The following is a 23391-nucleotide window of genomic DNA, read 5'->3' on the forward strand; positions in this document are numbered from 1 at the left end:
ATAGTAGCCTTGTATAACCACTATCGAGCTGTAGGCCTAAGAGCGCGTCCTGTTTAGTCTTAAATCCGTAACTTACTTAGGCCTATATTTCAATATATAGGCTACTGAATCAAACAATCATTCATTCGTTCATGCCATCACACAGCATACGAGACATTCATGCTTTGAATTGCAATCAAGCATTTTAGTTTTAAAATTAATTAACAAAGGAACTTTGAATAATTAGCCTAAACAATAAATAAACCACAATTCACAAATGCATGCAACTGTTTTTAGTCTGCTGTAATAAAGGCTTTATATATCTTATTTTTTTGTTAGAACAGACTCTCTGGTACACTTATTTATTTAGTGTTTACACTGTTCCAAATGGTCAGAAAAAGTAATAATATTGTAATCTAACAGCAACACATAATACTCACGCAATGCTTGGTGCTATACCCTCCTTTTTCTTGATCTCCGGTAGTTTCCACAACGAAGTCAAATGTCTTCCATAGATCTGACTTCCCCTTCCCCTCCTGAGCAACCAGTAAATATTCGCCTGTTTAGAGTTTCTTTTTCACGTCCTCCACATCCATTTTGTTGTCACGTGTTACTGTGTTCGGAGTTTGTTATAACCATTTTATTGATGTGATTATGATAGGCTATAGGTCCTAATGGTCACATGCATGCGATGCTTACATCTTTCACGTAAAGAGAACAAGGGTTGAGGGAATGTTTTTCCTAAGCAAATTAGAGATTTCGGTAACAGAACTTTTCAGTCCAAAACAAGTAAGAAACTAAATGGCTGAAATTATGTTACAGCTTCAGCACAGACAGCACAATAAACACTTGCTGTGCTGTGGTGCCTTTTCGCTGCAGTAGGGAGGAGAGTGAGACAACGTGCGCCAGTCACACAGGCACTCGCTGTCATTTTTTTTTAACACAGTGTGACCATCGGGCTCTTTCTCGAGTCATTTGTGTGTCTTAATTATTTAATCAAACGGTGTGCTTAAAGCATCAGCCAAGCTCAGTGCATACAGTGGGGAAAAAAGTATTTAGTCAGCCACCAATTGTGCAAGTTCTCCCACTTAAAAAGATGAGAGAGGCCTGCAATTTTCATCATAGGTACACGTCAACTATGACAGACAAAATGAGGAAAAAAAATCCAGAAAATCTCATAGTAGGATTTTTTATTAATTTATTTGCAAATTATGGTGGAAAATAAGTATTTGGTCAATAACAAAAGTTTCTCAATACTTTGTTATATACCCTTTGTTGGCAATGACACAGGTCAAACGTTTGCTGTAAGTCTTCACAAGGTTTTCACACACTGTTGCTGGTATTTTGGCCCATTCCTCCATGTAGATCTCCTCTAGAGCAGTGATGTTTTGGGGCTGTCGCTGGGCAACACGGACTTTCAACTCCCTCCAAAGATTTTCTATGGGGTTGAGATCTGGAGACTGGCTAGGCCACGCCAGGACCTTGATATGCTTCTTACGAAGCCACTCCTTCGTTGCCCGGGCGGTGTGTTTGGGATCATTGTCATGCTGAAAGACCCAGCCACGTTTCATCTTCAATGCCCTTGCTGATGGAAGGAGGTTTTCACTCAAAATCTCACGATACATGGCCCCATTCATTCTTTCCTTTACACGGATCAGTCGTCCTGGTCCCTTTGCAGAAAAACAGCCCCAAAGCATGATGTTTCCAACCCCATGCTTCACAGTAGGTATGGTGTTCTTTGGATGCAACTCAGCATTCTTTGTCCTCCAAACACAACGAGTTTAGTTTTTACCAAAAAGTTATATTTTGGTTTCATCTGACCATATGACATTCTCCCAATCCTCTTCTGGATCATCCAAATGCACTCTAGCAAACTTCAGACGGGCCTGGACATGTACTGGCTTAAGCAGGGGGGACACGTCTGGCACTGCAGGATTTGAGTCCCTGGCGGCGTAGTGTGTTACTGATGGTAGGCTTTGTTACTTTGGTCCCAGCTCTCTGCAGGTCATTCACTAGGTCCGCCCGTGTGGTTCTGGGATTTTTGCTCACCGTTCTTGTGATCATTTTGACCCCACGGGGTGAGATCTTGCGTGGAGCCCCAGATCGAGGGAGATTATCAGTGGTCTTGTATGTCTTCCATTTCCTAATAATTGCTCCCACAGTTGATTTCTTCAAATCAAGCTGCTTACCTATTGCAGATTCAGTCTTCCCAGCCTGGTGTAGGTCTACAATTTTGTTTCTGGTGTCCTTTGACAGCTCTTTGGTCTTGGCCATAGTGGAGTTTGGAGTGTGACTGTTTGAGGTTGTGGACAGGTGTCTTTTATACTGATAACAAGTTCAAACAGGTGCCATTAATACAGGTAACAAGTGGAGGACAGAGGAGCCTCTTAAAGAAGAAGTTACAGGTCTATGAGAGCCAGAAATCTTGCAATTGGTGGCTGACTAAATACTTTTTTCCCCCACTGTATGTAGAGGATTTTATTCAAACATATAGGGTGTGTCTGTCTATATATGGACAAATAAATTTAAACATTTCAACCTATCGATAGGTTGAAAGAACAGGACTACTCTCGGTTGACCAAGTTTTTCTTTTTTTGTCGTGGACAGCCCTAGACAGCAGTGTATTACTGGCTGTCCACATCAAGCCCAGGCTATAGTGGAGACCCATAAAGCCCACTAGCGGCTGCCCAGGCTAATGTTACTTGTGATGTACGCCACATGGTGTGATATTTCAGGGGTTGTTCGGTTGTACTGTTTTGTTCAAATTGTTAGTGCCAAACGTTTGCTGTTTCCGGCAGCCATGTTGCTTGCATTCTTCAGAGCCTGCTTCACGGGACACTGACTGACTACTTTATTATTGTGAAACACTTCAGCTGTAGATTTTATACAGGGCAAGTTCTGAAGTATCCTAGGATAATCTCATTAACACTCTCTCTCACTCTCTCTCTCTCTGTCTTTCTCTGTCTCTTTCAGCCCAGTGTTCTGATAGTGAGCTACATAGAGTCAGTGAAGGCAGCAGCCCAGTTTGGCTTCTATCAGCAGGCCGAATGGAAGCCGGACGATTCCATGATAGCAGTGGCGGTGAGTAATGCAATGCGTTCACTTCTCTCTTCTCTCATCTTAATAGTAGTCTCCTCCCCTCTCTCTTGCGCTCACATGTCTCTTTGCGGGCCCCCATCATTTGTGTGTGTGTGTGTGGTTCAGCCCTCAGCGAAGGGTTCATTGTGTTCAGTTGGGTCATTAGTGTGTGTTCAGATCCCTTCAACCCAAACGCCCGCTCACTTCCCCTGCAGTGAAATTCCAGGGGGAATTTCAGCTCCACTGCTTCAAGTCCACATAGACCCTTTTCACGCTACTGAGATGAGCGCTGTGCTTTACGTATTTGCCACGGTTGCTGGAACCGTGCGGGAAACCATTATGTGAAAATAAAATATCTGAGCCAGCACGGTTGGGTTGGGTTCAGCAGGATAGTGTAGAAAGGGTCAAACCGAGAGTGAGGCTCAGTCCTTCAGTCAGTCCTGCTTGTGAGCCCATGGAGAGCCTGGAGAGTGCCTGTCTCTGAACAGAGCTGCCTATAGGCTACTATAGTGTTCAGTCCAGTGGGGATAACAATCATTGTCTGTTGCTTTGGGAGAGTGCGAGTCACAACAGTGTTGTTGTTGCTGCCTAGCCAGGCTCTGACCTTCTGCCTGCAGGCGCAACTAACAGCTTGTGTGCCATAGTAGCTAGTAGCTATAGTAGGTGGGGATTAAAGGATCCAGAAACCGCAGCTATTCTGAGAGGCTGTAGAGAGACACACACACACACAGAAAGAATGTATAGGATAGGATTTATGTCAACCTTATCTCTCTGACTCTGGCCCCTATGTGTTTCTTTCATATCATCATTATGATGACTGAAGCTCTGGATTTATTGGGCAGTTCTAACAGAACAGAATAGTGAAGAAAGTGGCTGGCCCGGTGCCAATCGAAGCCCAGGTCAGGTCATTCTGGTCTTCCTATTGGCTCTGGCCTGTCAAGCTGACCTTCCTATTGGCTCTGGCCTTCCTACTGGGGCATGTATTTTTATGTGCCCGGATCAGACGAGGGCACTGGCAGACCACAGAGGAAGGTACTGCAGTCATGGGTCTCAAGGCCTATTGGGCCATTACTCATAAAGGTCTTTAATGTGGGTAGAAGTGTAATCTTGTCTCGCTCAACGCTGCCAGGATGAGAGCAAGGCTTATTGGGGGAATATAAAAAGCTACTTTTGTTGTGGTTCTTTTTTTGTCCTTGTGGCATGTTCACATATTTGTTTGATTTTAGGATGGATTACTGTGAATATTTTAAATAGTTGGCCAATCATAGTTTTGAAATTGTATTTAGATTTAAGGTGAAAAAAAGTAACAAATTGCCTCAAAGGATCACTCTCTTGATACTTTCTTGGTCAAAATGACTCCCACCACAGGGAAATTAGATAACCGCGATTAATGTTATGTTGATATATTTTTTGTTCTTTGCATATTACATTTTCTGACCTTTTATTAAAGTCTTTCAAAACTAAGTTTGTAATCATCTGCTTTAAAAAAAAATTTGAACAAGAATTTGGTCCTTATTCATTTAGCCAGACTTACTTCAGCTGAACTTATTACCACTTCACTTTACGTTTAGTTCTACTGCTGAAAACTCCTATCTTGGTTGTTGAGGTAAACAGGTCATAGTGCAGAACACGCATGGTGCTGCTCACTGTGGTGGTTTATTCAGTCCCTTTGTTTCCATTGTAGCTCAGGTTCTAGTTCCATCACAGCTGCATTATTTATTTTGTAGTAGGTAGGCCTAGACACGGTCGCTGAATGAATGGCCTTAACAGAATAGAATGACGTTATTGTGTTTCCTATGAAACATTAAAAGATATGCTGCATAAGGATAAAAATACTTAATACAAAGGTTCTAATATCAACGTGAACCTTTTTTATGTTGTCCTCACTCAGTCTAGGACACACTCCAGAGACCCAGACTGTGACTGCTGTTGTCGTCGTCTTGTATGCCAGTGACACCAGCTGACCCTGGTCGGTCTGTTGATCGGCACAGCGGCTTTGAGAAAGAAACTGGAGCTCTGAGTTTCCGTTCAGGCTGTCGTCACTGCAACAGGAGCCTGGGGTTTCACAAGTGTAGGGTAGGTTTCAGTTCGGCATGGGGGCCCTGCGTTGGTATATGTCACTCACAGTCACAACAAACCTGCCAGGGAGGGGGTATGGAGGAATAATCAGAGGCAAGGCCAAGAACAGTCAGACAGGCTGCATCCCAAATGGCACCCTATTCCCTACATAGTGCACTGCTTTTGACCAGAGGGCTCTGGTCAAAAGTAGTGCACTACTCTGGTCGAAAAGTAGTGCACTATGTAGGGAATAGGGTGCTATTTAGGATGCTGCCTGTCTGCCTGCTTGCTAAAAGCTCTATCTTGTTTACTTACCCCTGCTCTGAGACGTGAGACGATGACTACCACATGGTCAGTTATTGAGCTGTTTTTATTTGCAGCATCAGGCTGTGTGATGGAATATTAGTTATGCAGCATCCTAATTGCAGCTAATCCTCTAAGTCCCCAGTGTGACCGCAAATGTGTGTGTTACTGACTGGAGCTTAATTACACCAAGACGGTCTGGCCAGAAATAACTTCCACTCTAACACAATTGCCTCAGACAGATGGTTTCTTGTCAGACAGAAATGAAAGATGGAAGTAGCTGATGTGGTTGAATTCCTTCTAACATTTGATTTCTGACTCTAGTGACTTTTGGTCTTACATTGAGGAAGTGAAAGAAAGTTGCCACGCTCAGCATAGACTCAAGTCTCCACCTAAACTCTGGTGCTGAGCTACAGGGCTGCAGGCTTGAAGACAGGAGTGTCTATGATAACCTGGGCATACCAGTCTGTTTAGCTAACATTCCACTCATTTGTGCACTGTATCATTGCCAAACAGAGTACAACGAGTGAAATGTTTGCTAAACTGACTGGTACCCAGGCTACATGTATAACCTTTCCCACACTACAAACAGCATACAGGCAGTAAACTCAAGTCCCCACCATACCCTCTGGTCCTGGGCTTGGGGTTTGAAGACAGGAGTGTGTGATGTTATGAAGCCATGAGGTAACTGACTCATTCCCAGTCCCCCTCTGTTTTTTTTTTTGTTTACCTCTGCACCTGCTCCCTCTCTGTTGTGTTTGGCTCGTTGGGCCTGATGGTTTTCACACATTCATAGCATTCATCGATGAGGGCTTTGGCTCTTGTGGAAGTTGAAACGGACAGGGAGAATGTTGGGGGCAAGGGGGGAGGGAAGTCCTGGCCAGGAGGACATGTTAGTTAGAGGTTCTCTCTTAAAAGCCTCTGCCTTCCTCGTAGTGAAAATATTTATGTGCTCCGACTGAACATTCAGTTTCAGTTTGGAGCGAGAAAGTGTCCTTGGGTTGTCTTGGCATTGGTTTCACCTGACTCTCCTGTCTGTATATTGCGAGTCCATGACCCTGAATCACACTCTGTTGCAGATGCATTCATAATGTCTCCTCTTCAAGGTTGGACATTGTTTTGGGACAAACAGACCATCGCTGAACCTTTGTTTGAGTCATGTGAGAAAGGCGTAATGACTGAAGCTTTGAGACCAGTGAGGCATGATGACTCCAAGCCAAAGGTTATCTAAATACACAGATCCCTGTACATCATAAAATAGATTTTAATGCAGCCTTTACCAAAAATTTCACTCAGAACTTTCAGTGAAAAGGATCAGACTCCTCCTCCAGAAAATAAAAGTCTGCTGAACTGAAGTAAAGTCTGCATGCTCAAGTAATCTCTATAGTCCCTGTCGATTACTCACTTTGAAACAGTAAAGCTATTTAATGATCCTTGATTTTCCGTGGCGCGTTTCTGCTTTCTTGACAGCTTATTTATTTTCCTCACGGTCGTGACCTTGCAAATCGTATTCCCCCCTCCCCCAACCACAAGGTAAAGTTCAGAGTGAAAACATCCAAAGAGGTGTGTTTTTCAAACTGAGAAAATCCTCTTTCAGAATACAGGTAAAGAAAATCAAATCTAATCAGCTCTCTTGCTGTTTCCTCGGTCTCTCTGTCTTATCTACAGTAACTAGGACAATATGAGCAAATCAAAAGGAGGAAAACCCACAAAATCGAAGCTCTAATGTTACATAATGAAGAGTCAATCATTTGTTTTTCGACTGTCTCTTGTATTAATTAATACAGCACATAAAAGAAGCTGACTCAAACAGAGACCTCCTATGCTGTCATTATCCTAATTGTGTGCAAACTTCTGCTATCTTTATTTTTCCTTCAAGCTGTATTGAGAGTGAAGACTGAGCTAGCTAGCTGGCTCCTGGCTGAGCATTCAAGTACAGTTTTTTCTTTTTTTTTTCTCCATCTGTAACATGAGAGATAAAAACAGCTGACTTGAGATGTTTTGTCTGGAAACTCTGTGCCATTTTACATTCCAGGCGCACAGAGCATGAGATGGCTGGGAACAACCCCTTCTCTCCCACACTCTCTCCCACCCTTCTCCCCTTCTCTCCCACTCTCTCCCACCCTTCTCCCCTTCTCTCCCACCCTTCTCCCCTTCTCTCCCACTCTCTCCCCCAGACTTTCCCACCCTCACCCAGATCCACCTTCCCTAGTCAGTCTCAGAGGTAGGCCTATACTTTCAGTGCCTTCAGAAAGTATTCACACCCCTTGACTTTTTAAACATTTTGTTGTGTTACAGCCTGAATGTAAAATGTATTAAATGAAAACATTTTGTCAGTGGCCTACGCACAATACCCCATAATGTCAGTGGAATTATGTTTTTTGAAATTTTCACAAATTAATTAAAAATGAAAAGCTGAAATGTCTCGAGTCAATAAATATTCAACCCCTTTGTTATGACAAGCCTTAATGAGTAAAAATGTGCTTAACAAGTCACATAAGTTGCATGGACTCATTCTGTGTGTAATAATTGTCTGAACATGTTTTTTTTCTATGACTACCTCATCTCTGTACCCCACACATACAATTATATGTAAGGTCCCTCAGTTGAGCAGTGAATTTCAAACACCGATTCAACCACAAAGACCATGGCGGTTTTCTAATGCCTTGCAAAGAAGGGCACCTATTGGTAGATGGGTAAAAAAAAAAGCAGACATTGAATATCCCTTTGAGCATGGTGAAGTTATTCATTACACTTTGGATGGTGTATCAATACACTCAGTCACTACAAAGACACAGACGTCCTTCCTAACTCAGTTCCCGGAGAGGAAGGAAACCGCTCAGGGATTCCACCACGAGGCCAATGGTGACTTTAAAACAGTTAAGGAGTTTAATGGCTGTGATGGGAGAAAACTGAGGATGGATCAATAACATTGTAGATGCGCCACAATACTAACCTAATTGACAGAGTGAAAAGAAGGAAGTCTCTACAGAAAAAAAAGTTATACTGCAAAAATGTGGCAAAGAAATTAACTTTTTGTACAAAGCGTTATGTTTGGGGCAAATCCAAAATAACACATCACTGAGTACTACTCTTCATATTTTCAAGCATGGTGGTGGCTGCATCATGTTATGGATATGCTTGTCATCAGCAAGTACTAAAAAGAAAAAAAACTGAATACAGCACAAGGCCAAATCTACACCGGAGTTGCTTACCAAGACATTGAATGTTCCTGAGTGGACTAGTTACAGTTTTGACTTAAATCAGCTTGAAAATCTATGGCCAGACTTGAGAATGGCTGTTTAGCATTCATCAACAATCAACTTGACAGAGCTTGAAGAATTTTCTAAAGAATAATGCGTAAATATTGTATAATCCAGGTGTGCAAAGCTCTTAGAGACTTACCCAGAAAGACTCACAGCTGTAATCGTTGCCAAAGGTGCTTTTACAAAGTATTGACTGTCAATACTTATGTAAATTAGATTTCATTTTCAATACATTTACAAACATTTCTAAAAACATGTTTTCACTGTCATTATGTGGTGTTGTGTGTGTGTGTGTGTGTGTAGATTGATGGGTGAGAACCTAAATCTATTTAATACATTTTGAATTCAGGCTGAAAAAGTCAAGGGGTATGAATACTTTCTGAAAGCACTATAAACCCCTGCTTGTCTGGCCATATCGACAAATACACCAGACTAGGAACCTTGGTCTTACCTGGGTCTTTCCAGGTTATCAGACCTTGCTCTTTTTAGGGAAAGAGAAAGGGGGATACCAAGTCAGTTGCACAGCTGAATGTATTCAACCGAAATGTGTCTTCTGCATTTGATCTTTTGATCACTTGATCGACGTACACGTCATCGGTGCCCGGGGAGCAGTTGTTGGGATGGTTAACGGCCTTGCTCAAGGGCAGAACGGCAAAATGTTTCACCTTGCAGGCTCGGGGATTTGAACAAGCAACCTTTCGGTCATTGTCCCAATGCTCTAACCGCTAGGTACCTACCTAATCACTGCGTGTCTGGCTATTCGTCTGACTATGAAGCCATGTTATAGTATAGCCTTTGTCTGTCTTTCTATCCTGAGGAGTGTTTTTCTCAGAGAAAGGCTGGAAGTAAAACTCAAACTGAACTCCCTGCCCCCCTCGGTTATGGAGTGTCGAGACTCAAGGACACATAGCCCTGCTGGAAACCCCAAATTGGAGGAGCGCAGACCAAAGCTCCCAGGAGAGGCACAGCTGTTTTCCAGATGTGTTTGTACCATGATTCTGGCCGGGTAAACGTATTCACCCCAGACCAGACCCAGACAAAGTTTATCTTTAGGAGAGGGAGAAAGGAAAAAGAAAGCTGTGTGGAGAGAGGGGGTGGAGTTCTTATCGCCATTTCATAATATTTCAGAGTTTTGGTTTTATTTTTTTATTTTTTCTATGTGTTCTACAGTGTGTTTCTCTTAGGGGGGAATGCAATATTAGGAAGGTGTTCCTAATGTTTGGTATACTCAGTGTATATGCCATTTAGCAGAATTTGTATCCAAAGCTACTTAGTCATGCGTGCATACATTTTACTTATGGGTGGTCCTGGGAATCTAACCCACTATCCTGGCGTTGCAAGCACCATGCTCTCCCAACTGAGCTACAGAGGACTCTACTATCTTCACGTCTCTCCAACAGTCAAGAAGTTCAGTTGGTTCCAATGCTTGGGTGTAGTTAAGATGTAGCTGAGGCTAGATTAGTCCTCGATGTCCACTGTCAATGCCTATACATTTTTGTAGATTGTTTCACCATGAGAGGAGTGTGGTAGCCTAACCATTTATTTGGTTTTCATTTCTTCCCGTTGTTTCCAATAGCAATGCCTAGTAGTCCTTTGATGTTCCCTCCCTCACCTTTTGTCCAAAGATGTTAGTATTTGAATGATCCTGAAGGCCTCAGTGTCATGAGCCCTCTCACTCCACCGGGTTACCACCTTAATGTGTTTCCACTATCTTCCACTCTGCTCATCTCTCTCTCTCTACTCAGCCTAACTAGCTCCACCTGTCCCTGCTCTGCTCGGCTCTAATTACTCTGCCAGCTGCGCTGCATTACCCACTAACCTCTCCCAGTATTTAAAGTCCTGTCTTTCAGCTCTCCTTTGTCAGATCGTCTGCAAAGCTCACACCCGGAACCTGTGTGCTCGCGCTTCTGGCTCACCCTTGTTTTGTGACCCCGGACCTGCCTGATTCTTGGATACTCTTCTGCCCCAGGAAAACCAGACCTGCTTTCTGCCATTCCGACTCCTGACTACTCTTCGACCCCGGACTTCTGGACCACCAACCACCGGCGTCATCGGACGCATCGCTGCCACTGGGGGGGGGCACAGACCCAGCACACTGGACGGGATAACCCCTGGAGCCTTCACTCACTCCCTACTTCCCTTTTCCCTTAAGTTTAAATAAACTTTCTGGTGTGACGCAATTGTGGTCCTCTTGTCGTCTGTCTGAACCGTGACAGTACGATCTGACCATCATGGACTCAGCGCACACTTCCCCCGACATGGAAACCGAAGAACCTGAGCAACCCACCGCCATGCTACGCCTGGAACACACTGAGAGAGAGCTAGGCCGCATGAGCGGCGACATCACCTCTCTGCTTCAGGTCGGCCACCAACAGCATCAGCAGTTCCAGCAGCACCAGCAGCAGTCCCAGCAGCACCAGCAGCAGTCCCAGCAGCAGCAACAACAACTCGCCAGGATCATCCAACTCCTCACCAACCTTACCCCAGCCAGTCTGCCCACCAGCCCTGCCTCCGAGTTACCTGCCCCGGTCATTGCAGCCGCTGCCCCGGAACCCAAGATTGGAAACCCCGAGCGGTTCAACGGCGATTCTACCCAGGTCCGGCCATTCCTGACTAGCTGCCGACTTCAGTTCTCCTTGCAGCCAAGGACCTTCGCCACGGAGGGGGCTAGGGTCGGGTATGCCATCACTCACCTGACGGGCCGAGCTCGACTCTGGGGAACAGCAGAGTTCGAACGTCAAACCCCCGCATGTGCAACCTTCGACCTGTTTGCTGAGGAGATGCTGAAGGTGTTTGACCTGGATTCACCAACCGCAGAGGCGTCTCGTGAACTGTTCAGTATTCGACAAGGCAGACGTACAGTCGCAGACCATTCCATCGACTTCCGAACCCTGGCAAGACGAAGTTCTTGGAACACACCATCGTTGGTGGACGCGTTCTTCCATAGCTTGGCTGACTATATCAAGGACGAGTTGGTCTCCCATGAACTGCCTTCCACTCTTGATGAAGCCATCGCACTGACTGTCCGGATCGACAGAAGGATACAGACCCGTCGTCGTGAGAGGGGGCGCCAAGGTCCACCAACTACCGGCATTCGGAGAGATCCGACTGGGCTCCTGTCAGCTACTGCCACTCACCCAAGTCAGCTTGATCAGTCTGAGCCTATGGAGATTGGGCGAGCCTCTCTCACTCCTGCAGAGCGCCAGCGCCGCTTCACCTCAAACCTCTGCCTCTATTGTGGAGGTGATGGACATCGTGTGGTAACCTGCCCTTTAAAGCCGAAGCTCACCGGGCATAGGGGGAGTCCGGTTGAGCTCAATGACCATCCAGTCCTCCGACCGCAAACCCTTGCTGCAAGTTCACCTCCGCCTCTCTGACTCAACTCACACCCTGGCTGCTCTGGTGGATTCGGGCGCCGAAGCCAACATAATGGACATCAAGCTGGCACGCCAACTGGGACTGGAGAACCTCCGTTTGACACCTCCTATTCCTGCCCGGGCACTGGACGGACACTTACTCGGATCGGTCACTCATGTCACGGCCCCGGTCTTGATGGGTCTGTCCGGAAACCATCAAGAAACTATCCAGTTTCACCTGCTCCCCTCTCCAGGCCAACCCCTCATCCTGGGTTACCCATGGCTCCGCCCGGCACAACCCTCAGCTCGACTGGGTGACCGGGGTGATCAGGGAGTGGGGAGAGGACTGCCACCGAACCTGCCTGCTTGCTGCCGCACTACCCCCTCGGCCAGTACCTACTAACTCCGCTCCTGACCTCTCCCATGTCCCAGAATGCTACCATGGTCTCAGAGAAGTGTTTAACAAAGCAAGAGCCACATCTCTGCCCCCTCACCGACCGTACGACTGTGCCATCGACCTCCTCCCTGGAACAGCCCCTCCTAGGGGCCGTCTTTATTCGTTGTCTGCTCCTGAAAGAAGGTCCATGGAGGACTACATCAATGACTCTCTGTCCACAGGATTGATCCGTTCATCTTCATCTCCGGCTGGTGCTGGCTTCTTCTTTGTGGGGAAGAGGGACGGATCTCTTCGCCCCTGCATCGACTACAGGGGACTCAACGACATCACAGTGAAAAACCGTTACCCTCTCCCTCTGCTCACCTCTGCTTTTGAGTTGCTCCAGGGAGCCACTGTTTTTACCAAGTTGGATCTCAGAAACGCTTACCACCTAGTGCGGATCCGGGAGGGAGATGAATGGAAGACCGCATTCAATACACCAACAGGCCACTACGAGTATCTGGTTATGCCTTTTGGCCTCACCAATGCTCCTGCTGTGTTCCAGGCTCTAGTGAATGATGTACTGCGGGACATGTTAAACAAGTTTGTCTTCGTTTACCTGGATGACATCTTAATCTACTCCAGAAACCTGTCTGAACACACCCGCCATGTCCAGCAAGTCCTTCATCGTCTTCTGGAGAATTCCCTCTACGCCAAGGCAGAGAAATGTGAGTTTCACGTCAAGACAGTGGCCTTCCTGGGGTACATAGTGGCAGAGGGAAGTATCCAAATGGATCCTGCCAAAGTATCAGCAGTCACTTCATGGCCAGTTCCGGAGAACAGAAAGAAGCTGCAACAGTTTCTGGGGTTTGCTAACTTCTATAGAAAGTTTATCCGGAACTACAGTACCGTTGCTGCCCCTCTCACTGCTCTAACCAGCACCAAGCAACCCTTCACCTGGACCCCAGCAGCCGACAAGGCCTTCAGTACCCTCAAGGTAAGGTTCACCTCCGCTCCCATCCTCCAGATGCCTGACGTGGACCGGCAATTCATTGTGGAGGTGGACGCCTCGGATGTGGGAGTTGGTGCTGTGATTTCTCAGTGGGCTGCGGAGGATAGGAAGCTCCATCCCTGTGCCTTTTTCTCACGTCGGTTGTCCCCCTCTGAGTGCAATTACGACATAGGGAACCGAGAGCTGCTGGCTGTGAAGCTTGCCTTGGAGGAGTGGCGTCACTGGCTGGAGGGGTCCACCATTCCATTTTCGTTTGGACCGATCATAAGAACTTGGAGTACATCCGCACGGCCAAACGGTTGAACTCCAGGCAGTCCCGCTGGGCCCTGTTCTTCACCAGGTTTAATTTCACTCTGTCATACCGGCCTGGATCACGCAACACCAAGCCAGACGCCCTCTCCCGTCAATTCCAGAAGGATGACAACCCCTCCAAGGATCCTGTGTCGATTCTGCCAAGTCCCTGCATCGTAGCAGCTCTGACCTGGGCTGTTGAGGAACAGGTGCTGGAAGCTCTCCGTAACCAGCCCGGTCCCAGCACTTGCCCAGCTGACCGCCTTTTTGTCCCCGAAAACCTAAGGTCCCAGGTCGTTCAGTGGGGACATGACTCCCGCCTAGCTTGTCACCCTGGCTCCACCCGCACTTACAACCTGCTCGCCCAGAGGTTCTGGTGGCCCGCTCTGAGAAAGGATGTACGGGAATTCGTCCAAGCCTGCCCCATCTGCAACCAACACAAGTCGTCCTGCCAGCCCCCAGCCGGATTGCTGCAGCCCCTGCCTGTGCCCAGACGTCCCTGGTCTCACATCGCCCTTGACTTTGTCACGGGGCTGCCCCCTTCAAGGGGCAAGACCGTCATTCTCACCATAGTTGACCGATTCAGCAAGATGGCACACTTCATTCCCCTCCCCAAGCTCCCAACCGCCAAGGAGACCGCCCAGGTGGTCCTGGAACACGTCTTCCGGATCCACGGACTGCCAAAGGATGTAGTTTCTGACCGTGGTCCACAATTCTCCTCCGCTTTTTGGAAGGAGTTCTGTCACCTGTTGGGAGCCACAGTCAGTCTGACTTCCGGATTCCATCCCCAATCCAATGGGCAGTCAGAGCGGGCAAATCAGGAGCTCGAGAAGGCACTGCGATGCATGACCTCACGCAACCCCCCACTCCTGGTCGCAGCAATTGACATGGGTGGAGTACGCACACAATTCTCTGACCTGCTCTGCCATCGGTATGTCCCCTTTCCAATGTGTTTATGGATACCAGCCTCCTCTATTTGCCAGTCAGGAAGGGGAGGTTACTTGCCCATCTGCACTTGCGTTTGCCCGTCGATGTCGCCGCACCTGGTCACAGGCCCGAGCCACACTTCTCAGATCCGTTGCCAGCTACACTACCGGGGCCAACCGTCGGAGAATCCCTGCTCCCACCTACCATGTTGGTCAAAGGGTGTGGTTGTCGTCAAGGAACCTGCCACTCAGGGTGGAGTCGCAGAAGTTGGCACCTCGGTTCATTGGCCCATTCCCTATCATAAGAGTGATTAGCCCAACTGCTGTCCGGCTCCAACTGCCTAATTCCATGAGGGTGCACCCCACTTTCCATGTGTCTAAGATTAAGCCCATTCATGAGAGTCCGCTGGTCCCTGCTGCGCCTTGTCCTCCTCCTCCACGGCTCGTCGATGGTGGTCTGGTTTACACCGTCCGCCGCCTGCTTCGGTCCAGACGGAGGGGTAGGGGTCTCCAGTACCTCATTGACTGGGAGGGCTATGGACCTGAGGAGAGGACCTGGGTGCCAGCTAGTCGGATTGTGGATAGGACTCTCATCACCGCCTTCCACCAACGGCATCCTGATCAACCTGCAATCCGTAGGGGCCGCCCCAGAGGGATCCCTAACCGTCCTGCCCGCTCGGCTTCCTGTCCTGTGCCTGATCCTGTCTCGGGACCTGTCCCATCTCCCGACCACGGCCCTCCGGCTTCCTCCGAGGATGAGGGCGTTCGCTCGGACCGTTCGGAGGAGTTCTAGCCCTCCTCCGGCTCCCTCCTCCCGCCCGGCGTGGTGTTGCTCTTGGGACTTCTGGGGCCGTCCCTTGGGGGGTTCTGTCATGAGCCCTCTCACTCCACCGGGTTACCACCTTAATGTGTTTCCACTATCTTCCACTCTGCTCATCTCTCTCTCTCTACTCAGCCTAACTAGCTCCACCTGTCCCTGCTCTGCTCGGCTCTAATTACTCTGCCAGCTGCGCTGCATTACCCACTAACCTCTCCCAGTATTTAAAGTCCTGTCTTTCAGCTCTCCTTTGTCAGATCGTCTGCAAAGCTCACACCCGGAACCTGTGTGCTCGCGCTTCTGGCTCACCCTTGTTTTGTGACCCCGGACCTGCCTGATTCTTGGATACTCTTCTGCCCCAGGAAAACCAGACCTGCTTTCTGCCATTCCGACTCCTGACTACTCTTCGACCCCGGACTTCTGGACCACCAACCACCGGCGTCATCGGACGCATCGCTGCCACTGGGGGGGGGCACAGACCCAGCACACTGGACGGGATAACCCCTGGAGCCTTCACTCACTCCCTACTTCCCTTTTCCCTTAAGTTTAAATAAACTTTCTGGTGTGACGCAATTGTGGTCCTCTTGTCGTCTGTCTGAACCGTGACACCTCAGTATTTCATGTTTGGTCAACGGTGTTAGTGTTTAATCATGTTCCAAGAAAGGAAAGGCTGGTAGCTGCAGGTCACTGGCTAGCTGCTGTGAGATAGAAGTCCTGGAGATGAGTAGGTGGCCTTCCTCACAGCACACACAAACACACACTGAGCTCCCTGCCATCCAGGACCTCTATACCAAGCGGTGTCAGAAGATTTCACTGTTAGTCTACACCTGGTGTTTACAAAGAATGTGCCAAATAAAATGTGATTTTGATTTCACGCACACGCCACACAAACACACACACACACACACACACACACACACACCATTATCTACCCAGAGGGAGGAAGAACAACACTTCCTCATATTAATGAGGCTCCTGTACCCACCTAGCAATTGCAGACTGCACCTTTAGCCCACAGCATCTTGCCCTCGGAGTCACAACAACAGGAAGGGTAGATGTTGCATGGCCTTTCAGTTCTGTTTTCTGAACAATGTAGCCTATTCTATGCATGTCAGCTTGATAAATTAACAAAACAGAAAGCAAGGCCGTTTGCCAGATCCAGATATATTCTTTATGAGGTAGGCTAGTTAAAGCTGCAATATGTAACTTTTTGGATGACCCGACCAAATTCACATTGAAATATGTGTTATAGATCTCTCATTCTCATTGAAAGCAGGTCTAAGAAGCGGTAGTTATGTTATATGTGCGCTATTTGTATGCTTCCCATTCTTAAGTTCTGTTTATGAGTCTTTTACTTTCGGTTTTGTACACCAGTTGAAAATACAATATTTAGTTTTTGAAAATATACTGTATTTCACAGCGGTTTAGATGGTACAATGATTCTCTACACTTGTTTTGTCACAAGCTGAAATTAGGCGAACTGAAATGGTGGAGGCGGAGCAATTTCTGCACATTGCACCTTTAATTAACAGTTGCTGCCAAAATACCATCATTGTTTTTGTAGAATTGTAATTAACTATGTCTAAACACGGTAGCTGTTTAGAGGCTAGTTACTATTGTAAAAGATGTTAAGTGTTTGAAGGGGGACTTTTGATGCTCAAGATTAGGGTCATCACGGGTGCTGCTGTCCATTTGTATCTGTGTATTTGAAACAAGCTCTTTGATATACGAGTTATTATGAGAGCTCATTTTGGCCCCCAATAAGCAGTAAGACTGACAGTTAAATGAATGAACACATCGAAAGTTCTTATAAGGAGCCAAAAATCTGTTCTGTATTCTGAGTGTATTTGAATGAAGTGTGTAAATGCAACAAAGTCAAACATGTAAAAAAATATATATATTTTCCACAGTAAGGTTTTTTTTTGCCTAGTTAGATTGAATTGGTGCAGTTGGTTTTGTTTCACACTGTCCACCATATCTCAGCTCAGCTGCAGTGCTGGCTGGTTGGCTCAGATATGCCTGGAATTCACTGCATTTTTGATCTGAGGAAATGGTTAAATTATAATAACTAGGCCATCTGATGAGACTGAGGAGCCTGCTGTGAACATTCACACTATATATACCCCCCCTTTGAATGTGATGACGTGCTTTTCTTCAGTAATAACTAAAGTGTTGGGCCTACTTTTCTGTATGCAGAATATTCATCTGACGAGGAGTTGCAGTTAAAGTTTGCGTGTGCATGTGCAAGTTGGAATGTATTGTGACTTACTCAAAAATATAATGAATGAAATGTAAATGGTTTTCTCTGGCAACTACTCTCTTTTCAACAGAGTTTTTAATAGATGTTTTTCCTTCCATCTCCTCTCCTGTAGATGTAGGACTAATACATATTCAATCCGAGATATAAAAATGAACCATTCAGAACTCCATGTTCTACAGGTGTCAACATATTCAAAAAAGTCTGTGATAGGAAATGGCATAGGATGGCCTACACGTAACTGGAGAAAGTCTGATAGACTGTCGGGTCCTTTTGTCTGCTGTTCTGTCACCCTGGCAACTGCATCCATCCCTGCTGTATAGCTCATCATCATGAACGTGTCATGAGGGCGGTCCGGTAATCTTTCTCAGAATCCTAACTGTATAGATTTAATTTAACCACCACTCTATATCCAACACAGTCCTACCTGCCCTGCCCTGCTCTGTTCTCATAATTGGTTTTCCTCTACAACTGTCATGTGGAGGAGTCCGACAGATCAACTTGGCAAGGAGATGCTTGGGGCTTCATACACTCATCATTTTCATATGCAAAATTGCATTCCTACAGAATGTCCATGAAGTAATGTCCCAGCCATGTTTTAGCATCTGTATTTAGACTGCTTGTCATCATGCAGCAGGAGCCTACAGACTCTGTAGGGTTGGGGTCAGTTCCATTTTATTTAAATTCCAGTCAATTCAGAAAGCAAACCCAATTCCAGTTTTTCCTAATTGAAAAGCATGGAATTTCAGTGTATGGAATTGACCCCAACCCTGCTATAGAGTGAGAGAGTAGAAGCGACTGCCACAAGCATAATACCATTTAACACTACTGAGCAGAGTCAAACCAAGCCGAGAGGAGCTGCATTGGGCTGGTTACGCATCCGCCATAGTTGTTGGAACGTCAAAGAAAATATCAGTGCCAGCATAGTATGGTTCAGGTTGGCGCGATAGTGTGAAAGGAGTACGAGTCTCTCACTAGCAGGCTCTGCTCCCATCCAGACCTCGCTGCCAGCCAGCTGTCACTCACTGAGGCAGCATGAACTGTGAGAAAGTTCAGACACACTGTGCTCTTCCAAAAATATGTCCTCTCTCTCTCGCTCTTGCTCTCTTGCTCTCTCGCTCTTTTGCTCTCTTGCTCTCTCGCTCTTTTGCTCTCTTGCTCTCTCGCTCTCTCGCTCTCTCTCTCCACTCCACTACACTACACTACACTACACTACACGGCCAAAAGTTCGTCAAACATCTCATTCCAAAATCATGGCCATTAATATGGAGTTGGTCCCCCCTTTGCTGCTATAACAGCCTCCACTCTTCTCGAAGGCTTTCCACTACATGTTGGAACATTGCTGCTGGGACTTGCTTCCATTCAGCCACGAGCATTAGTGAGGTCGGGCACTGATGTTGGGCGATTAGGCCTGGCTCGTGGTCGGTGTTCCAATTGATCCCAAAGGTGTTCGATGGGGTTGAGGTTAGGGCTCTAAGCAGGCCAGTCAAGTTCTACCACACTGATCTCGACAAACCATTTCTGAATGGACCTTGCTTTGTGCACAGGGGCATTGTCATGCTGAAACAGGAAATGGCGTTCCCCACACTGTTGCCACAAAGTTGGGAGCACAGAGTTGTCTAGAATGTCATTGTATGCTGTAGCGTTAAGATTTATCTTCACTGGAACTAAAGGGCCTAGCCCGAACCATGAAAAAAATCCCCAGACCATTATTCCTCCTCCACCAAACTTTACAGTTGGCACTCCATTCGGACAGGTAGCGTTCTCCTGGCATCTGCCAAACCCAGATTAGTCTGTTGGACTGCCAGATGGTGAAGCTTGATTCAGCACTCCAGAGAATGCGTTTCCACTGCTCCAGAGTCCAATGGCGGCGAGCTTTACACCACTCCAGCCGACGCTTGGCATTGCGCATGGTGATCTTAGGCTTGTGTGCGGCTGCTCGGCCAGTTGCTTCCAGAGGCAGTTTGGAACTCGGTAGTGAGTGTTGCAACCGAGGACAGACGATTTTTACGTGTTACGTGCTTCATCACTTGGCAGTCCTGTTCTGTGTGCTTGTGTGGCCTACCACTTCGCGACTGAGCCGTTGTTGCTCCTAGACATTTCCACTTCACAATAACAGCACTTACAGTTGACCGGGGCAGGTCTAGTAGCGCAGAAATTTGACGAACTGACTTGTTGGAAAGGTGGCTTCCTATGATGGTGCCTCGTTGAATACACTGAGCTCTTTAGTAAGGCCATTATACTGCCAATGTTTGTCTATGGAGATTGCATGGCTGTGTGCTCGATTTTTATACACCTGTCAGCAACGGGTGTGGCTGAAATAGCCATATCCACTAATTTGAAGGTATGTCCACATACTTTTGACCATGTAGTGTGTATCTCTCTCTTTTTTTCTCTCTCCTCTTCTATTCTCTCTCTTTCGCTCTCTCTCCTTTTTCCACCCCAGACTCTATTTTCAATCTCTCTTATTTCTCTGCTCTCTGAGTAATGCTTGGCTTGGTTTCTGCCACACACCAGTTAAAATCTGCATGGACTCTGGCTGATCTGTTTGTTGTCTTTGACAGTTCTTTCCTTTTCTACAGTTATTTTTCAGAAGTATTTCTCAAGCTTTTCTTTCATAAGGGTTTTGCCTCTGGCATTGTTAGTGTCACTAAATCACTTACTCCAACCAGGCTTTTACTGAAATGTCATGTTTAATTATGGAACTAGTTTAACTTCCTGAGTTTTACTTTCCCCCACATCTCCATGGAGACAGCCGTGTAATTGTATGGTTCTGTCACTCTTTGGGTTATTCTTTGTTGGATGCTCCTTAGTCTGGTCCCAGATCTATGCTGTCCTGCCAACTGTCTTACCAAAGATGACCATAGGAGTTGGCAATATGGCACAAACAGATCTGAGACCAAGCTAGATACTCCCCAGTCTTAAGTATAACTGTTTTTGGCTGTGAAAAAATACAGAACTCCTGGAAGAGTTGTTTTGTTTTTGTCAAATGTATACATGGAAAAGCTTCAGCAAGACTAACATTAAACTATTTGGGATCTGTATGCTTTGCAAGAAATATGGTCATTAATTTAGATCATAAATAATTTGAACTTTATTCAGTCATAAACAGCTGTTCCTTTTCAGTTCTAGAGGTTGACATGTTGAGTGACCGACTCTCTGTGATATGAACGTTGGATTGAAGCGTGTGTTTGTTTTTAAGAGTAGGCCTAGACCCTGTGTCTGCTACTTCAGCCTTAATGACTATAACAGAACCCAGTTTGGCTACAGGTAGCTCTCTCTCTCTCTCTCACTCTCTGCTTTTATAGCCAGAGTACTATAGCCTACTTGTTGCTCCAGCTGGTGTTGCCTGTGGGAATGAGTCAAATGTCACACCTCGTTATATTTCACCAGTGCATGGCTCTCCTTTGGTTACCACACTGTAGAAATGTCAGGGGGTACTCCAGGTATCCTTGACCTGTTTGGGTTACTTGAGGTTAGGCTACAACGTTAGTTCAGTGAGTGCTGTGCACTGCACAGCAACTGTGAAACCACGCAAATGATACGTCATTCACTGACTGACTGTATCAAGTGTTGCTGAAGTCTCAGACTTTAGGCTTAAGTTTACTGTGAGCGTCTTTGTGATATTGTGGTGTGCAAATAAACTGTTAACATGAAATCGAAAGTGTGTGCATTTAGGCTTAGATAGGCTCATCTCTATTTACTGTGACCATTGATGCCCCGAAGCGTGTAGAAAAACTCCCCTTATTCTAGGTAAAACTTTCTCTAGGCTGAAGTATTTTCCTCTCGACTGCCCTTGCAAGACAAGCAAGCAAGGCCAGACGGGCTGAAAATGAGCTCTCTCTCTCTCTCTCTCTCTACTAACTGATAATAATGACAGGTCTGAACAGTAGTGGCTGGGAATGGAGAGAGATGTTCTCTGTATACAGCAGGCTGGATGTAATAACACACCAAACCACAGTCCCTGGATCAGAGTTTATCCAGGCTCTGTCGTAGCCGGCCGCGACCGGGAGACCCATGGGGCGGCGCACAATTGGCCCAGCGTCGTCCAGGGTAGGGGAGGGAATGGCCGGCAGGGATGTAGCTCAGTTGGTAGAGCATGGCGTTTGCAACGCCAGGGTTGTGGGTTCGATTCCCACGGGGGGCCAGTATAAAAAAAAAAGATGTATGCACTCTAACTGTAAGTCGCTCTGGATAAGAGCGTCTGCTAAATGACTAAAAATGTAACATGTAAATGTAAGGCCACACCTTACTCATGAATAATGTATCTTTCTCGCTCTGTCTCTCTCTCTCTTTCTCTGTCTCTCTCTCTCTCTCTCTTTCTCGGTTTCTTGCTCTCTCTCTCTCCTCTCTCTCTCTCTCTCTCTCTCTCTTTCTCGGTTTCTTGCTCTCTCTCTCCCTCCTTCTCGCTCTCTCTCTCTCCTTATTCTCTCTCTCTCTGCAGGCTGCCAATGGCTACATCCTCATGTTTGACGTGGTGGGAGGAGGAGAGGACAAGTATCTTTACGAGCCAGTCTATCCCAAGTGAGTACCTAACTCCTTCCTTCCTGTTCTCTCCGCCCACATCCATCTCTTTTTCTCCAGAGTCAAATGTTGAAGTTCAAAGTACAACAACAAAGGTCAACTGCAGCAGGCCAAGGACCTGCTGGGGAAGGCAGGGATTAAATGTGGAAGTTCAAAGGTCAACAATCCTAAGTCACTCATAGTTTAGGACAAACCCCACTGTGTGTATACAAATGGCATGTTATCACAATTAATTTACCAGTAGGCCTGAGCAATAGGCTGTAGTTTAGGACTGGAGTAGAGTTCAAAGTTAGCCACAAAGGTCAATGTTGTACTCTAGCAGGCAATGCTCAGTCACTCAGTGTTAAACACAAACCCCACTGTGTGTACTGTCTACATGATGTAATAATGAGTGTACCAGTCAGTGGGCCTGAGGAATAGGTTGTAGTTCAGGACATCATTGCATGTTGAAGGCCTTGGCAAATGTCAGGACTAATTAGATTAACAATTAATGCTGTGGATGACTGTACAGTGTGTTCCTCACCAGTCATGACCCTCCCACTGTTATAACACAGGGCATAGGGCAGCGTGCATGCGTGTGTGGGTGTGTCATCACCACACCATCAGTGAGGGAACACTCAGAGCTCCACAGGGAGCCCAGTTAAGTTGATGGCCTATTGTATACAGAGAAATTGGCACAGTAGGCAATGTAACCAATCATAGCCCTCCTTTTACTTGTATCATTGCACATCCTGCAAATCACCAGCAGAGGGCGACCATTTTGAATCAATTTTCACATTCACTCTTTTTGTAATGCCTACAAATTGGATCATAACTCTAAAAGTAGCAGAGATCCCACTCTGGAACTTTGATATGCACATAGAGGATATTATGTTCAACTACGTGCATGTGTGGGATCCTTTGCTATGAGACTCGAAATTGAGCTTAGGTGTATCCTGTTTCCGTTGATCATCCTTGAGATGTTTCTACAACTTGATTGGAGTCCACCTGTGGTAAATTCAGTTGATTGGACATGATTTGGAAAGGCACACACCTGTCTATATAAGGTCCCACAGTTGACAGTGCATGTCAGAGCAAAAACCAAGCAATGAGGTCGAAGGAATTGTCCGTAGCGCTCCAAGACAGGATTGTGTCGAGGCACAGATCTG

General features: G+C 46.5%; 1 protein-coding gene across 1 annotated transcript in view; it reads left to right on the forward strand.

The window, feature by feature from the left end:
* LOC121582881 (guanine nucleotide exchange factor subunit RIC1) overlaps positions 1-23391 on the forward strand; it is a 72730-nt gene that overhangs the window by 23761 nt on the left and 25578 nt on the right. Inside the window, exons 2-3 of the mRNA XM_041899033.2 lie at positions 2953-3060; positions 22164-22243. Coding sequence (XP_041754967.1) covers positions 2953-3060; positions 22164-22243 — 188 coding nt within the window. The remainder of the gene's footprint in view (positions 1-2952; positions 3061-22163; positions 22244-23391) is intronic.

This window comes from Coregonus clupeaformis, chromosome 15 (genome assembly GCF_020615455.1).
Source record: "Coregonus clupeaformis isolate EN_2021a chromosome 15, ASM2061545v1, whole genome shotgun sequence".
NCBI lineage: Eukaryota > Metazoa > Chordata > Actinopteri > Salmoniformes > Salmonidae > Coregonus > Coregonus clupeaformis.